Genomic DNA, 13,943 nt, shown 5'->3' with positions numbered 1-13,943 from the left:
AATGATCTGGTGATAATTTCATAATAGGCGGTGAATGTTCTCCCTTCCTCTTTTATTTATCTGTTAGCAGTTGCTTTGAAACCTGATCCTTAATAAGGAATCATGCTTGGGCTTGAGGTTGGGGAGGGGGCAGAGAGAGGAGGAGGAGGAGGGGGGAAATGCCTCTGTTTTTCTTTCCTCCTGCACCACCCCCTCCAGTTGTGGTTTTGGTGGTAGTGGGTTGATGGCTCATGAGCACCCAGGGCGTGTCTCCCTACGTCAGCCAATGACTCAGTTTTCGCCTGCCAGTCTCCAGCCTTATAAAAGAGCACAGCAGCAGCCAGCAAACCGGCAGCAACAGCAGCTCAGGCAAGAAGAAGGAGCAGAGAGGAACCACCTGGAGTCACAACCCCTGAGAGAAGCAAGACTCCAACTGACTCGGGATGGCTATGAAGATGCTGGTCCTTTTCCTGGCCTCTTGGCTAGTCCTGGCGCAATCCGCCACTCTTGCGCCTGAAGGTAAGCCTACTCGAGAACCCATCACTAACTATGACAATTTGGGACCTTGCTTGCTTACTTGTTTCCTGACCTCCCTTTCCCTGTTGCAAACTAAGGCAGATGTGTGCAGGGCAAGGTGACAGCTGCCGAGCGAGATCTGCAAGCTGGCATGGCAGCAGTGCCCTCCGTGCTGCCTGTTAGCCGGGAACAACCGGTGCATTAGACTGCATACGCACCATACCTTTAAAGCACATTTATTCCTCTATTAGCACCCTCACGCATAAACACAATCGTGGGAAATGTAGTTTGCCCCCTTACAGGCCCACAATTCCAAGCACCCTTGAGAAACTACAGTTCCCAGGAGTTGTGGGTAGGGAGAGCCATGTGCTTTAAATGTATGGCATGTACACAGCCTTATGTGTGTTAGTGCCACGCTCCTATAAAGCGGGGGGTGCACATTTTAAATTTCTGGATCCTTCCCTGCTTGTGCAAGTCTTCTCTGAAACTGCCTATTCTCCCCCACCTTCCAGCTGTTTCAGAGAGAGTACCTTATTGTCACTGCAGGGAAAAACTGCTCGCTGCATAGGCACCACACATTTCAGGCACACCCCCACCCCGAGGAAACTGTAGTTTGTTTAGGGTTCTGGGGTTTGTAGCTTTGTGAGCTGGCAAACTACACTTCACGGGATTATTAGTGGTTTGTGTGCTTTAAATGTAGGGTGTATGAATACACAGGCAAGAGAACTTTCAGCATACTGTACACACACACACACACACCAGCCCCTTTTGTGTTTTATAGGAGCTAACCCCTGTTATCTCCTTCAGACTCCCTGAACGTTGTTGAGATGTAAATCAAAGATTAAGCCATTCTGAGGCCTGCAATCTACCTCAGTTTTCTCAAAGGTTTGGGTCTCCCTACATTTTGAAATTTCAAGACAGCTCTCATTTTATTCTCTGAGCACAGATCCAGAAGCTATTCACAGCCTCTACTTTATCTTTTTATGTTTATTTGTGTCGCTGGGTGCTCCCAAATCAATCAACATTGTTGTTCTCTTTCCTTAATCGTGTTTCAGAACTGCTGTTGTCTTAGTGGCTCAGGCTGCATAAGGCTTCAAAACAACACATCTATCATCAGTCTTGTGATTTGGATCCAAAAACCAATTATTTACACACTTGCTGACCCTCTTAAGTATTTGACAATTTTTTCAAGGCCACTGGGCAAAAAACCCCAAACACTCTAGGCATTGTGAAATCTAGCACAACTGGGCGATAAATCATGATTTTCAGTAGCTTTAACTGGAGAAAAATGTGACACTGGCTTTGGATCTGAAAAAATCTCCTGATTAACCTTGTGAAATCTGTCGTCTTGTTTGGTGTTGGTTTTTTCCAGCCAAATTGTGTTGCAATGTTTTAAAATTTAAACGATTCCTTCCCTCTGCAAAAAAAAGAGAGGGGAAAAAGAAGAAGTAGTATCAGATAAAAGAACAACTCTAGATTGAAGGGACACATACCATAACATAATAGATTGTAAAGAATAGTACTGTACTGCTGTGTCCAAGATGCTGTGTGTATCTTGAGTTACAGAGAAAATACAGCCCTCCCAAAATGCATGTGTGTGTCCCAACCAAAAATTTAAAGCCCAGAACCCAAAACAGTGCCTCACAATAAGCCTTTCTGATAGGCCACTACAGATGTTCCCATTTTACATATGAGGAAAACTGAGGCTGAGGCATTGGATAATTTGTCCCATGGCAGAGCCAAGCCCTGAGATCCAGGCCTCTGAGGTCTCCAAGCTTAGTTCTCTGTCTAGTGGAGCGCAGTGGCTCAGATTTTCCACCATGCACTGCATGTTCCCCCGAACCTCAAAGTAAACAAAGGGAGTGCAGAAGCTGGTCGTTCGTTTTGGAAGGTCTGTTGTTTCTTGGTGATTGCTTGGAGGACAAGCTGGCTTGCGGGGAAGGAAGGAAGTGAAGTTTCTGCTATTTATCACCTGGGATGTTTGAAAGCATCATTGTGGTCAAGCCCCTTGCACAGCATAAACAATTGGCTACAGAGACCTTTTCAACAGTAGCATCCTTGGGAGCAGCGCAGGTCAATCATGGTCTACCGGGTGATTTGCAGTAGTTCAGCAAGAGCTCCTGATCCGCAACAAGAATGACCCAAACACCAACACCCCTATTAGATGCTGAAAAAGAACGCTTGGTGGTAGGGTGACCAGAAGTAGAATTTTGAAAGGAAGGACTTCTTATCTTGATTCTAGTACTGACCATCTGGTCTCAGTACATGCCCAGAGACACCCTTGTTCCTTAATTCTTAGCATATGTCCACTAGGCTCAGTCTCTATTGTGCACCTGTCTCTTGTTGCTGAACTTCGGGGTTTTTTAGTTAAAACAAAAAAAAAACAAAAAACAAAAAACCCCACACACCACAAAGTAGATCCCACAAACCTAAAGTCTGTCCATACCAAACCTAGAACCCCCTCCCTTGATGTGAGGGTATGATGGTGCAACCAGCCTGCCATTCTTTTGCCACGAGGAGCAACCAGCAGGGATTTTGGCTGTGCAAACTGTACAAAAGCGCTGCGCTGGCTGTGAGAATGAACTGTTACTTGTTTTGAAAAGGGGTGTATGTGTTAAGAATGCACATGTCAGGTGCAGCCCAAGACCTTGTGGTGGGTGGCTTCCTCTAGATCTCATTCCCTCGGCATGCATGATACAATATTTACCTTCCCTAAGCAGGGAGTGGATTCTGAGGCCATTATTTGCAGAGAACTTAAAGCAGCTCTTGATGCCAGAGGACTTTTCCCTGCCACAATGGCAACGTCACCCCGCAAGACCAGAAGAATAAGCTGGCTTTTCTCGTTCTGTTCGTAAACCAACTAGACTCATCATACATGCATTTAAAGTACATCACTCCCCACAAAGAATCCCGGGAGCTGTAGTTTGTTAAGGGTGCTGGGAATTATAGTTCTGTGTTGAGGTAAACTACAGTTTCCAGGATTCTTGGGGGGGGGGAAGTATGCTTAAAATGTATGGTGTGTAGGCAGCAATCTTCTCCTTCCTTCCTGGTTACTATTGACACCCTACACAATGTGATACTGTGTTTATGGAAGACAATCTTAACTTGACTACGAGTGATCGCCAAAGAAGAAGATTACATGGGAGGAAACACATTTGCCAGAGACTTGCAATGAAATGTTGAACATGGTGATGTCATATAGCACATATAGCTGGTCACTTAGATCAGGGGTAGAGAAGCATCTGTGTGGCCTGCCAGATGCGGAACTGAAGAACTCAACAGGGGCCATTTCTCTCTCTCTGCCCCCCCCCCCCGATTGCTGCACCTGTAGAATCTCCGGCACCTGTTTTTGAAGCTGCAGGAGCTATGCTGCAAAAGAATGGGTAGAAACCTTCACAGGAAGTCAAGGACAAAATATGTACAAGACAGATAAGGTAGTCGGGCTGACTCTGCCCAGGAAACTGGCCCCACGGAGCGAGCCAGACTTCCATCATTGCCGCAAGTGTTAATTAGCGGGTGGCAGAGTGTATTGACTTCCTTTTCTTTTGGAATTGATTGTGCTTACTCATCCATGAGAACTGTGCTTGTAATTGACAAGAGGAAGTTGATTAACCAGGCTGATTAACTGTAGCAAGAAAGAGTTGGTTCCGGCAGCACATGGCTGGCCTTCCAGCCCATAAAAGCAGTTTTGCTGGAGCTGGCGACGTGTGCTAAATCATTTTTGTATTCTGATTTCCAAATCTACTTTTTTTTTTTAAAAAAAAAGAAAATATCTATCCCACACAATGAGGCTCCTGGGCAAAACAATTTAAAATACTGGGGTTGTGTGTTCAGTGTTAATCCTACTCGGAGTAGAGCCATTGAAATTGAATGGGCATGGCTGAGCTAAGCCCACCATTTTCAATAGGTCTACTTTGACTAGAACTTGGTTTGATACCACCCTAGGTCAGTATCCTCCACTGCTCACACGGAAACTCGGGGCCAACACCTCCTTCCCGATGTCTACCTGCCACCAGAGGCAGCCACGTCTAATAGTAGGACCGGCCTCAATCAAAGTCTCCCTTCTATTTGAGCTCTGCCCCAACCAAATCTGGGCAGAGTGGCCACATGACTTAAGTCAAATATTAAGGAAGTCACATTCTTGTGCTATGGCTGCTTGTTTTAATTAGGCCTTGATGCCCTGGGGGCCAAGTCCTGACTTCTCCTAGTACAGGGTACAATTATTCTTTTGGTATTCGTGCAGCTTCCTGATCAACACACCACTTCCACTCTGGAGTTGTGGTTCAGCGTACCTGCTACTGAGCCATGGCACTGTCCCTTTAAAATAAAGTAAGGCTCCAGTCCTCATGCGGAGTCAGAACATTGGTCCCTCTAGCTCAGTATTGTTTACAAATGCCCGACAGAGGCTTTCCAGTGTTTCAGGCAGGGGGAATTCCCAGCCCTACCTAGAGATGTCAGGAATTGAACTTGGGAACTTCTGCATGCCAAGCAGGTGTTCTGTCCCATAGCTATTGCTTTTTGCGAAACTTTCTTTTGTCCTTGCAAACCAAGACTATATGCTCTTGAGAAGTCCCAAATTAAATAAGGGGGGAAATTTGTGATGCTGGATCTAGTTTGACTTTGCTGATATAGGTCCTGGCAACCCCATGATTGTTAGATGGAAGCATGTTTTCAACTGAAACTGTTTTTAATTTTTTTTTAGAATTTTACAACGTTTTTTTTTTGCTTTGTTTTTAAATTGTGTGTCTGTTTGCCACCCTGGAATCCTTAGAGATGAAAGGCAGGGGTATCAATTCAGTAAAAAATGTTGTTGTTGCTTAAAAACATCTTCTAATCCCTCCTCCCCAATTCTCTCTTTAGTTATTGAACTTGGGAAGCCAATTCTCCAAGAGGAAATCCCTCCGGCCGAGATCCCACGGGAGGTTCTGCTTCAGAGGACACTAGATAATGATGAACTGGGAGGTGAGGGTTCAAGGTTCTCCATTCTAATTACAATCCATGCTGGGGATTGGGGCCACTTTCTCCAGGAAAAGGTTATTCAGAAAACCTTGGGCTGTGCAAGAAGAGAGAATTGTACAGGGACAGATTGATGTATTTGTTTTGAATAGGTAATACCAACCTGAGGTAGCTCAGTCAGTACAGCATGAGACTCCTAATTTCAGGGTTTGAGCCTTGTGATTCCTTCTAACTCTAAGGTAAAGGTAAAGGGACCCCTGACCATTAGGTCCAGTCGTGACCGACTCTGGGGTTGTGGCACTCATCTCGCTTTATTGGCCGAGAGAGCCAGCGTACAGCTTCCGGGTCATGTGGCCAGCAGCACTAAGCCGCCTCTGGAGAACCAGAGCAGCACACGGAAGCACTGTTTACCTTCCCGCCGGAGTGGTACCTATTGATCTACTTGCACTTTGACGTGCTTTGGAACTGCTAGGTTGGCAGGAGCAGGGACCGAGCAACGGGAGCTTACCCTGTCGCGGGGATTTGAACCGCCGACCTTCTGATTGGCAAGTCCTAGGCTCTGTGGTTTAACCCACAGCACCAGTCTGAAGGGAAATGTATCACCACACAGCGACCCAAATAACGACTGCTGATGTCTTGGAAATTCTCAAACACCTACATTTATCTTTACATGGCACCTGATAATGAAATCTCCCATAGAGTAAGAAAGAATGTTCATAGACTTATACTTCCCTTGCCTCCAAGATAATAAAAGAAAAAAATATTTAAAGGTTTAGTTTCAAAACGGGCACTTCCCAGCTAATGCATGTGAGGTGTGAGTGCGCCTTGTTTGATTTCCATCCCTCTCTTCCCCAGAGTTTGATCTCCCGCTGCTAGTCAATGGAGAGCCCCAGACACGGTTATCCTCTCCTCTCAGCCCAAGGGGCAGGAGGCCCAGCTGCAGCAGTGCCTTTGGGTGCACCCGGCTCCCCCCTCGCTACAGACTGGACGAATTCCCACCTGCCCAACCTAACATCAGTAATATTGGCAACATCTGCAATGAAGGGAGGAGGAAGCTCTACTATGGGCCCTGGAATGTGCCCCAGACGGGTTTCGGTCACCTCAGCCGCCAGGGAGATGCCCTCAACAACATGGAGTCCGGGGTTGGCCAGTGCTGCAAGCTGCCTGACAGCGAGAAGCTTCCTTGCTGCCAGAGTGTGGTGAGTTGCTAGTGTTGTTGTTCCTGGTCTGACAAAAATGACATTGCTGTGATAACGGGTGCACTTTTCTTAGGTACATTACAGGGCAGGAGCTGCAACTCCTAAGACACATTATGTTCCTAGCCGCTCTTTGGGAAACTGTTTTTGAGCTTGAATTCTTTCCACCATTTATTTATATTTTTGGGAAAGTCTAAAAAAACTTTCTTCTACGCTTTGTCGGTGTTGAAATCAGCCTACTGAGAATTTTGGTGAAAACGTTTAAAAAGGGACTGTTGGTTCGGTCCCAGTCTCTGCAGGCTGACAGTTCTCAACCCAGATCTGTAAATCTTATGTGTCTATCAGGGTTGGGAAACATTTGTGGCCCTCCAGTTGTTGCCCGAATCCAGCTCCCACCGTCACCCAGCCATGCTGAGTAAGGGCTGATTGGAGTTGTAGTCCGACATCTGATCTACCATTGTCGCTGTTGGTCTGACAAATATGGCAACTGCTGTAATACGGGGGCCTTGTGGGGGCGGGGGCTGCTGCTCTTAGGCATATTTTTGTTGTTGTTTAGTCGTCTAGTCGTGTCCGACTCTTTATCTCTCCTTGGAAAGACTGGTTTTGAGCTTGAATTCTTTCCACTGTTTTTTTAAAAGGCAGGAAGAGTCTTGCATGCATGGATTTTGTGAGTGCTGAACATGCCCTACGGAGCATTTTGGTGGGAACCTTTTAAAAAAGGGATAGTTGGCTCAATCCCAGTCTCTAAGGTCTGATCATTCGCACCCCAAATTTGTTAATCTTATGCTCTTATCAGGGTTGGGAACATCTGTGGCTAAGCCATTGTATTTCCTCATGCAGTAGGAGTAATGCCGAGAGGTATTCTATTCTGTAAAAGGTGACTTCTACACAACTGAGATCTGATGAGATTTTGTCTGGGCTGTGTGTATGTAGTATAGCATACCCCTCGGTGGTGGTTGTGACATGCTCAGATACTGCACTGGTTGTGAAGGCCAACAATGCCTTTGTATGATGCATCCTCAGCTTTTCAAAGGTTGGAGCCTAAAACCGAGCCTCTGTGGGACTCTGGTGGGACTCCTTTCAAAGGGCTTTGGGGGGTCCACACATCTTTGCACAGATCTGGTCTCTCAAGGTTGGCTTTTGAAGCTCCTTCTCCTCTCCCTCCAGATGTGTTGGTAGGGCATGCTGTGGTTGAGGCAAAGTCACTCTTTATACCATGGGTCGGCAAACTAAGGCCTGTGGGCCAGATCAATTGCCTTCTGGATCCAGCCTGTGGATGGTCTGGGGATCGCCACGTGGATCGCCAATGCGCGTGTTCTTTCCCTCTCCTTCCCTCTCCCTCACATGGCGGCAGTGGCAGCTCCTCCTCCCTCCCTCCTCCTGGCTTCTCCCTGCCCTGCCTAGAGGAGGAAGGGGGCTGGGCTTTGTTGGTGCCAGCAGCAGCCGCGCTCAAGCGGCTGCCATTTTAAGCTGCCCCTCTCCGGAGCCCTTTCGTGCACCGCTCATCGTCCCTCTGCCGCCACCAGCCCCTGCCGCTCTCAAGACACGGGTAAGCAGCCACCGGGGATGTGGGGCTCTTGCATCATCATCCCCCAATATAGTCCGGCTCCCCACAAGGTCTGAGGTACAGTGGACCGGCCCCCTGCTGAAAGTTTTCTGACCCCTGCTTTACACAGCCAATATCTGTCCTCTTCTCAGTCTGGTGCTGCCTTGCACATCCCAGGACAGACAGACAGACATGCGGTATCAAAAGCAGACTCTTGAGTTTGGGCCCAGACTATAAAAACTCTGGTTCGCCATCTGATTGACCCGTTCATCTCTCCCCACCCTGCTCCAGTGGTCAGATGTTCTGGAGCAGTTCTGCGACGCGGAATTCTCGATAAAGACCAGGCCTTACCACTGCTGCATGCTGGAAGGTGCCAGCCGGGGTCGCTGCTTTGACGAGGATTCCCTCTTCCCGAATTATGACTTCAAGAGCTCTGATGGTCAAGGTCCATCACAGCCGGTCACCTGCAGCAATCCTTCCCGGTGCAAACCTTCGGAGCAGGTCAACCCACTGAAGCTTCTAGAGGTCACCTTTCCTCCTGGAGAGCCCACCAGCACCAACATCAAAAATATTTGCAAGCTGCGTAAATTCCGGCCCACCTACCTGGCCAGCATCTTTCCAAAGTCACATTTTGGCTGGTTGGTGCGCCGAGCCCAGGCTGTGAACCGCTTGGAAAATGAGTTTAAGAAATGTTGCCGAAAGGAGGATGCCGTCTGTGCCCGCAAAGGGGTGAGTGAGTGAGTGAGTGAGTCAGGAGGGACTCCTGGAATCTCCTGCTTGGGTCTTTTCCCAGCATCCCTTTCTCTCCCAGCATTCCATGCTTTATGGTCTGTTTCGAACACAAGCTGCCTCTCCCATGCAGCCAAAGTATCTGAGCAGTTCACAATGAAGGATTTGTCCTTGATTTGGGGTAACACCCAGTGTGGCATTTTGGAATTTTGCAGTCCTGCAGGCTAACCGTTGGGAAGTTTGTCGCTTTTTCCAACCAAGGAACGGGTACACAGATGCATAAATTGTGCATATAATGGTCTATATTAGCAAATGCAAAAATGCTTTATATTGGGGAAATTGCAAACACATACGTAGCATGCAAAAATGTACATATTAGGAAGAAACTGAAATGAAAGTGCTGGCGAATTTTCATGAGGACTGTAGAGAACTGAACTTAAGATTGGTAGACCGCAAGGAGCTGCAAGAAACTGATGGGTTTTCGTTCACCTCTAGAGGTTGTTTCCCCCCCCCATGACCTCCCCCTGTTTTGTTTTCCTTTCCAGTGGGAAAAGGTTCTGACCCAGTACTGCAAACAGGAGTTCTCTGTGAAGACCAGGCCACACTTCTGCTGTAAAGTCCCTGCAGGAGAGGCCCGTTATGGTTGCTTTGCCAGTTTGGCTCCATACCCAGCCTACGACCAGGAAATTCAACAGGTCAACCTCGGTCAGGTCACCCCAGACCTCCTGGACTCGCTCTGTGGCCAATTCACGCTTCTCACCAAGCAGTAAGTATGGTTATTTATTCCGTTTCAGTTACTTACCTTCCCTTCCCCTTCAGGTCCCCGGTCGAGCTACAGCAATTTAAAGTTCAGTATCATAAACAGTTTCCAACAAGTGGCAGCCACAGGAAAAGGGTGGCTCTTGTAAAGATATATACAGTGGTACCTCAGGTTACATACGCTTCAGGTTATAGACTCCGCTAACCCAGAAATAGTGCTTCAGGTTAAGAACTTTGCTTCAGGATGAGAACAGAAATCGTGCTCTGACGGTGCGGCAGCAGCAGGAGGCCCCATTAGCTAAAGTGGTGCTTCAGGTTAAGAACAGTTTCAGGTTAAGTACGGACCTCCGGAACGAATTAAGTACTTAACCTGAGGTACCACTGTATCAGGTATCAAAGACCAGGTTTGAAAGGTGCATCTTCTTCCAATACATGGCAGAAACTGCATAATGATAGTGCCGGACGCACCTCTGTGGGGAGGGAATTCCTTGACTTAGGGGTTGTCACACAGAACTCCCCAACTTCTGAGGGCAGTGGAATATCAAGAGGGCTTCAGGTTTCTGCTGGGCTGTCGGGAAGTAGATTGCAGGGGAGGCTGGAGAAGTTTGGTTTTCTGATTTGTGCCATGCATTTCTCCGGCTAGAAAAAAGTGTTTTTAAGAATTCCTATACTGGAGGGGGGTGGGGTGGGAGTGTGAAAAGGGCATCTGTCAGTAGCAAGTGGTATAAAGATGCAATGACTGTTATTCCAACTGGGCGGAATACAGATTGCGGAGATTGCAGCCACCTCTGGTATCAACATTTTGCTTGCAGGCAGCAAGCCTTGTGTGTGTCTTTCAAAAAAAGTTAAACTGTGCTGTTCAGAAATAATTAATTTAAGGAAGGCTGGATAATTAATTCAGACCCAGGGTTGTTGCTCCCCCTTGTGGCTGAAACCCAAAGTGATTTCTCTCCTCTCCCTCTTACCCAAACCATTCCCAGTCTACAGTTTGAGATCCTCCTCCTCCTCCAGTCTACGTAGTCTTATTAGCTGAAGACAGGAAGGAGTGGGAGAGAAATTTACTCCTGTTTGCTTTTTCAAATAAGCCTAATTTGCACTTCCAGGAATGATATGTGAATTGAACCACGGCCAAGATTCGTTCTTCTTCAAATTTTGCAATGTGTAGAAATTGCAAATATTTTCTTGAAGTATGCTAATAAAATCCCATATTTTAGTGAATGTAACATACAGGTGTGCATTGTACTAGAGGAAATTGCTTTGCAAAGATCTGCATGTTAGGACAAATACACACTGAAATTCTGATGAACATTCGTGAGGACATTAAAGGAAAAAATATTTGCAAGCTGATGTGGAAACATGGTGAACTGAATGAGGGAAACTGAAATTTGATAGAGTTGCCAGTCTCTAAATACAGATAATAGAAAATTTCGAGGAAGAAAGAAGAGAATTTGCCATCCGAAATGGTTGACGTGTCGATCAAGACTTATGTGTGGCATAAATGTTTAACTGTCCTTGCCCAACTGCAGGGCATTTTCCATTAGTATATTTTTATAACCACAACCCCCCCCCCCAACTTTTTCACATTGTTCTGCAGGAAAAACATCCCTGCTTTGGTCCAGAACATCACAGAACCCTGTTGCAAGTTGCAGGGCAGTGAGAGGACACAGTGTGCTGAGGATGTGGTGAGTAATCGGTTGGAGGAAGCAGCCATTCATCTGTAAAGAACAAGGCAAGGGTTGGTGGGGGGGTTGTTGGCAAGGATCTTGATTTAGGAGCTGCCTAGTATGAGCTGAGCACGAGGGGTTCCGCTTTTAACTTGTGTTTCACCCCTCCCTCCTCTGCCTATAAACGAGGGATGGGGACCTGTGACCCTACAGATGGGTGGCAATGATGTCCCACCATTTCAGAAAAGAGAGTAACACAGACGTCCCTGATTCTTTAACTTGATGTGGTTATTTCTCTTCCCCGCAGAAATCCCAGTTCATTGTGGCACTCTGCAGCTCCCAGAAGAAAACGTGGAAAGACCCCAAGAAATGTTGTTCCCAGTTGGAGGGCGAGGCCCGCAGTAACTGCTTCAACGTCAACTACCTGAACAACGTGTCTCTCGCCAGTTCTGTGCAGATCACTCGCCCAACGGTGCCGTCCGTGTGAATCAGAACAGACTCGCCCTCTACTGCTGAAATGTGCCTCTTCCCTTCCTCTATCCTCTTCTCTCTCTGGCTGGTTCCATACTTCCGGGAAGTGGGTTAGCTGCTTCCCTGACCTATAGACTATCAACTATCTAAGACGTTGCTCCCTCCCCAAGACAAAGCAGAGTGGGGGGTGGGGAGCAAAAAGCAATCTGCACACACTGACCTCTCACTAAGGGGGCCTCTGGAAGCCCTCAGCGGTACGCACTTTAAATTCTAGGCAGTCGCGACCCAAGGAAAACATCTCAGTCCTTTTTTTTAAAGAAAAGGTTGTGTCTGATTTTTGTCTTCCGTCACCAAAGTGCTAAAAGGCGTTTTGATTCAAAAGGGGAGTTTGGGGGAAAGCAGAGAGAGGATTTCTCTTGCTAGCGAGTGCCACCTCCCTCCCCCACCACCATATTGGCCAGCTGGTAAAAGTTTAATTCATTCCCTTCAAACCAGACACCTCCAGACCTTCGTGAGATATCTGGAGGGTCTTTGTCGTCATTGTAATTTGGAGCTTTGCCTTCTGCTCCGTAGAATCTGCTTTTGGATTTGTGCAAAACTTAAGTTGATCAGGATGGTCTCCAATTAGGTAGATGGGTGCCAGTGGTTTTGGTTTTTTTAGTGAAGAAAGCGGAACAGGAGCACAGGGCCTGAAGGACTGGAGAAGGGGAACTTTTATTTCTGAGTAGCTTTTCTGCTGATCTTAGGCAGGTACAGCCCTACCAACATGGCTCTAGCAATCAGGAATGATGGTGGGGACGGTGGATAAAATAACAAGGGAAGAGTTGGTGTGGTGTAATGGTTATTGAAACATGCCCAGAAAACATACTAGCCCAGAAGGAAACACTGTACAGGGGAGTTTGTGGGTTACTCTGCCAAGTCACACCATTGCATATCGATCTTTGTTTCCCAGCTATAACTGAGCTCACAGAACATGTTTTCCTATCGTAGTGAAGTGGTTGTATGGATGGATATCTGCCCAAGGCAAAGGGCTCTAATAAACCACTTTTTAGATGAATCCTTTCCGTTATCCGACTTATTTATTTTACTTATATATTTGGGGAAATTTCACTGGAAAAAAGTCGGAATGGTCTACCAGCTCTGTTCCTGGTCAGGGATAGACATGAGTTAAGTGACCTTGAGGTCAGATTACTGCAATGCGCTCTTGGTACTAGTTCTGAAATTCTCTCAAAATGCATATGTGGCAGTGAACAATAGAAGGCGAACAAAAGTGTTGGCTGTTCCTCCTCCTCCTTCTAAATCACGCAAAGAGACAGGACATGCCATTGAATGAAAAAGACCTATGTTACACAGACACACAAAGAAAGCCATCCACAGCAAGTAATTTTGCTATTGTTTTGGGTATAAGGAAGAAAGCAGCCTCTGATCAAAATGGCAAGAAAAGCCACGAAATGGGTTTTGAGTGCCAACGCATTTAGAAAAAGTCATGCGGAAGCAGGTGCTTAATCTGGAACATCACACCCAGAACTCTGCCAAAACACAAATGGCACAACAGCCCAGTCTGTCTGTAACAAAGTCTTACATAACGTGCAAAGGAGACCCTCCATGGAGCCCAAAAAGTACATCAGTGGGGGTGGAAAGGGGCTTGGTTTCGGTTTCGGTTGCTCAGCCTCCCTGCCGAACAACTCCAGTTGAAGAGACGAGCTCTGTGGAGAGACAGCTGGGTAGCAAGGGGAAAAACAGGTGTTTAGAGGTTTTGAGAGTACTCAACACTTAGGACACAGGTGGCGCTGTGGGTTAAACCACAGAGCCTAGGACTTGCCGATCTGAAGGTAGGTGGTTTGAATCCCTGGGACGGGGTGAGCTCCCATTGCTCAGTCCCTGCTCCTGCCAACCTAGCAGTTCGAAAGAACGTCAAAGTGCAAATAGATAAATAGGTACCTCTCCGGCGGGAAGGTAAACAGCATTTCCATGTGCTGCTCTGGTTCATTAGAAGTGGCTTAGTCATGCTGGCCACATGACCCGGAAGCTGTACACTGGCTCCCTCGGCCAATAAAGCGAGATGAGCGCCGCAACCCCAGAGTCGGCCACGACTGGACCTAATGGTCAAAGGTCCCTTTACCTTTT

At 47.1% G+C, this 13,943-nt stretch overlaps 1 protein-coding gene across 1 annotated transcript; it reads left to right on the top strand.

Moving 5' to 3' along the window:
- The first annotated feature begins 358 nt into the window (after window positions 1–358).
- On the top strand, window positions 359–12,873 carry ECM1 (extracellular matrix protein 1). The gene is made up of 7 exons (XM_079958206.1): window positions 359–498; window positions 5,356–5,457; window positions 6,307–6,650; window positions 8,485–8,922; window positions 9,468–9,688; window positions 11,276–11,363; window positions 11,653–12,873. Exons 1-7 carry the CDS (start codon window positions 423–425, stop codon window positions 11,830–11,832), a joined length of 1,449 nt encoding a protein of 482 aa, XP_079814332.1. The 5' UTR covers window positions 359–422; the 3' UTR covers window positions 11,833–12,873.
- Window positions 12,874–13,943: the final 1,070 nt, after the last annotated feature.

This window comes from Podarcis cretensis, assembly GCF_951804945.1.
Source record: "Podarcis cretensis genome assembly, chromosome: 16".
In the NCBI taxonomy this organism is placed as follows: domain Eukaryota; kingdom Metazoa; phylum Chordata; class Lepidosauria; order Squamata; family Lacertidae; genus Podarcis; species Podarcis cretensis.
Note: the sequence above shows the minus strand (reverse complement) of the source record. Positions and strands in the feature narration are given on the sequence as shown.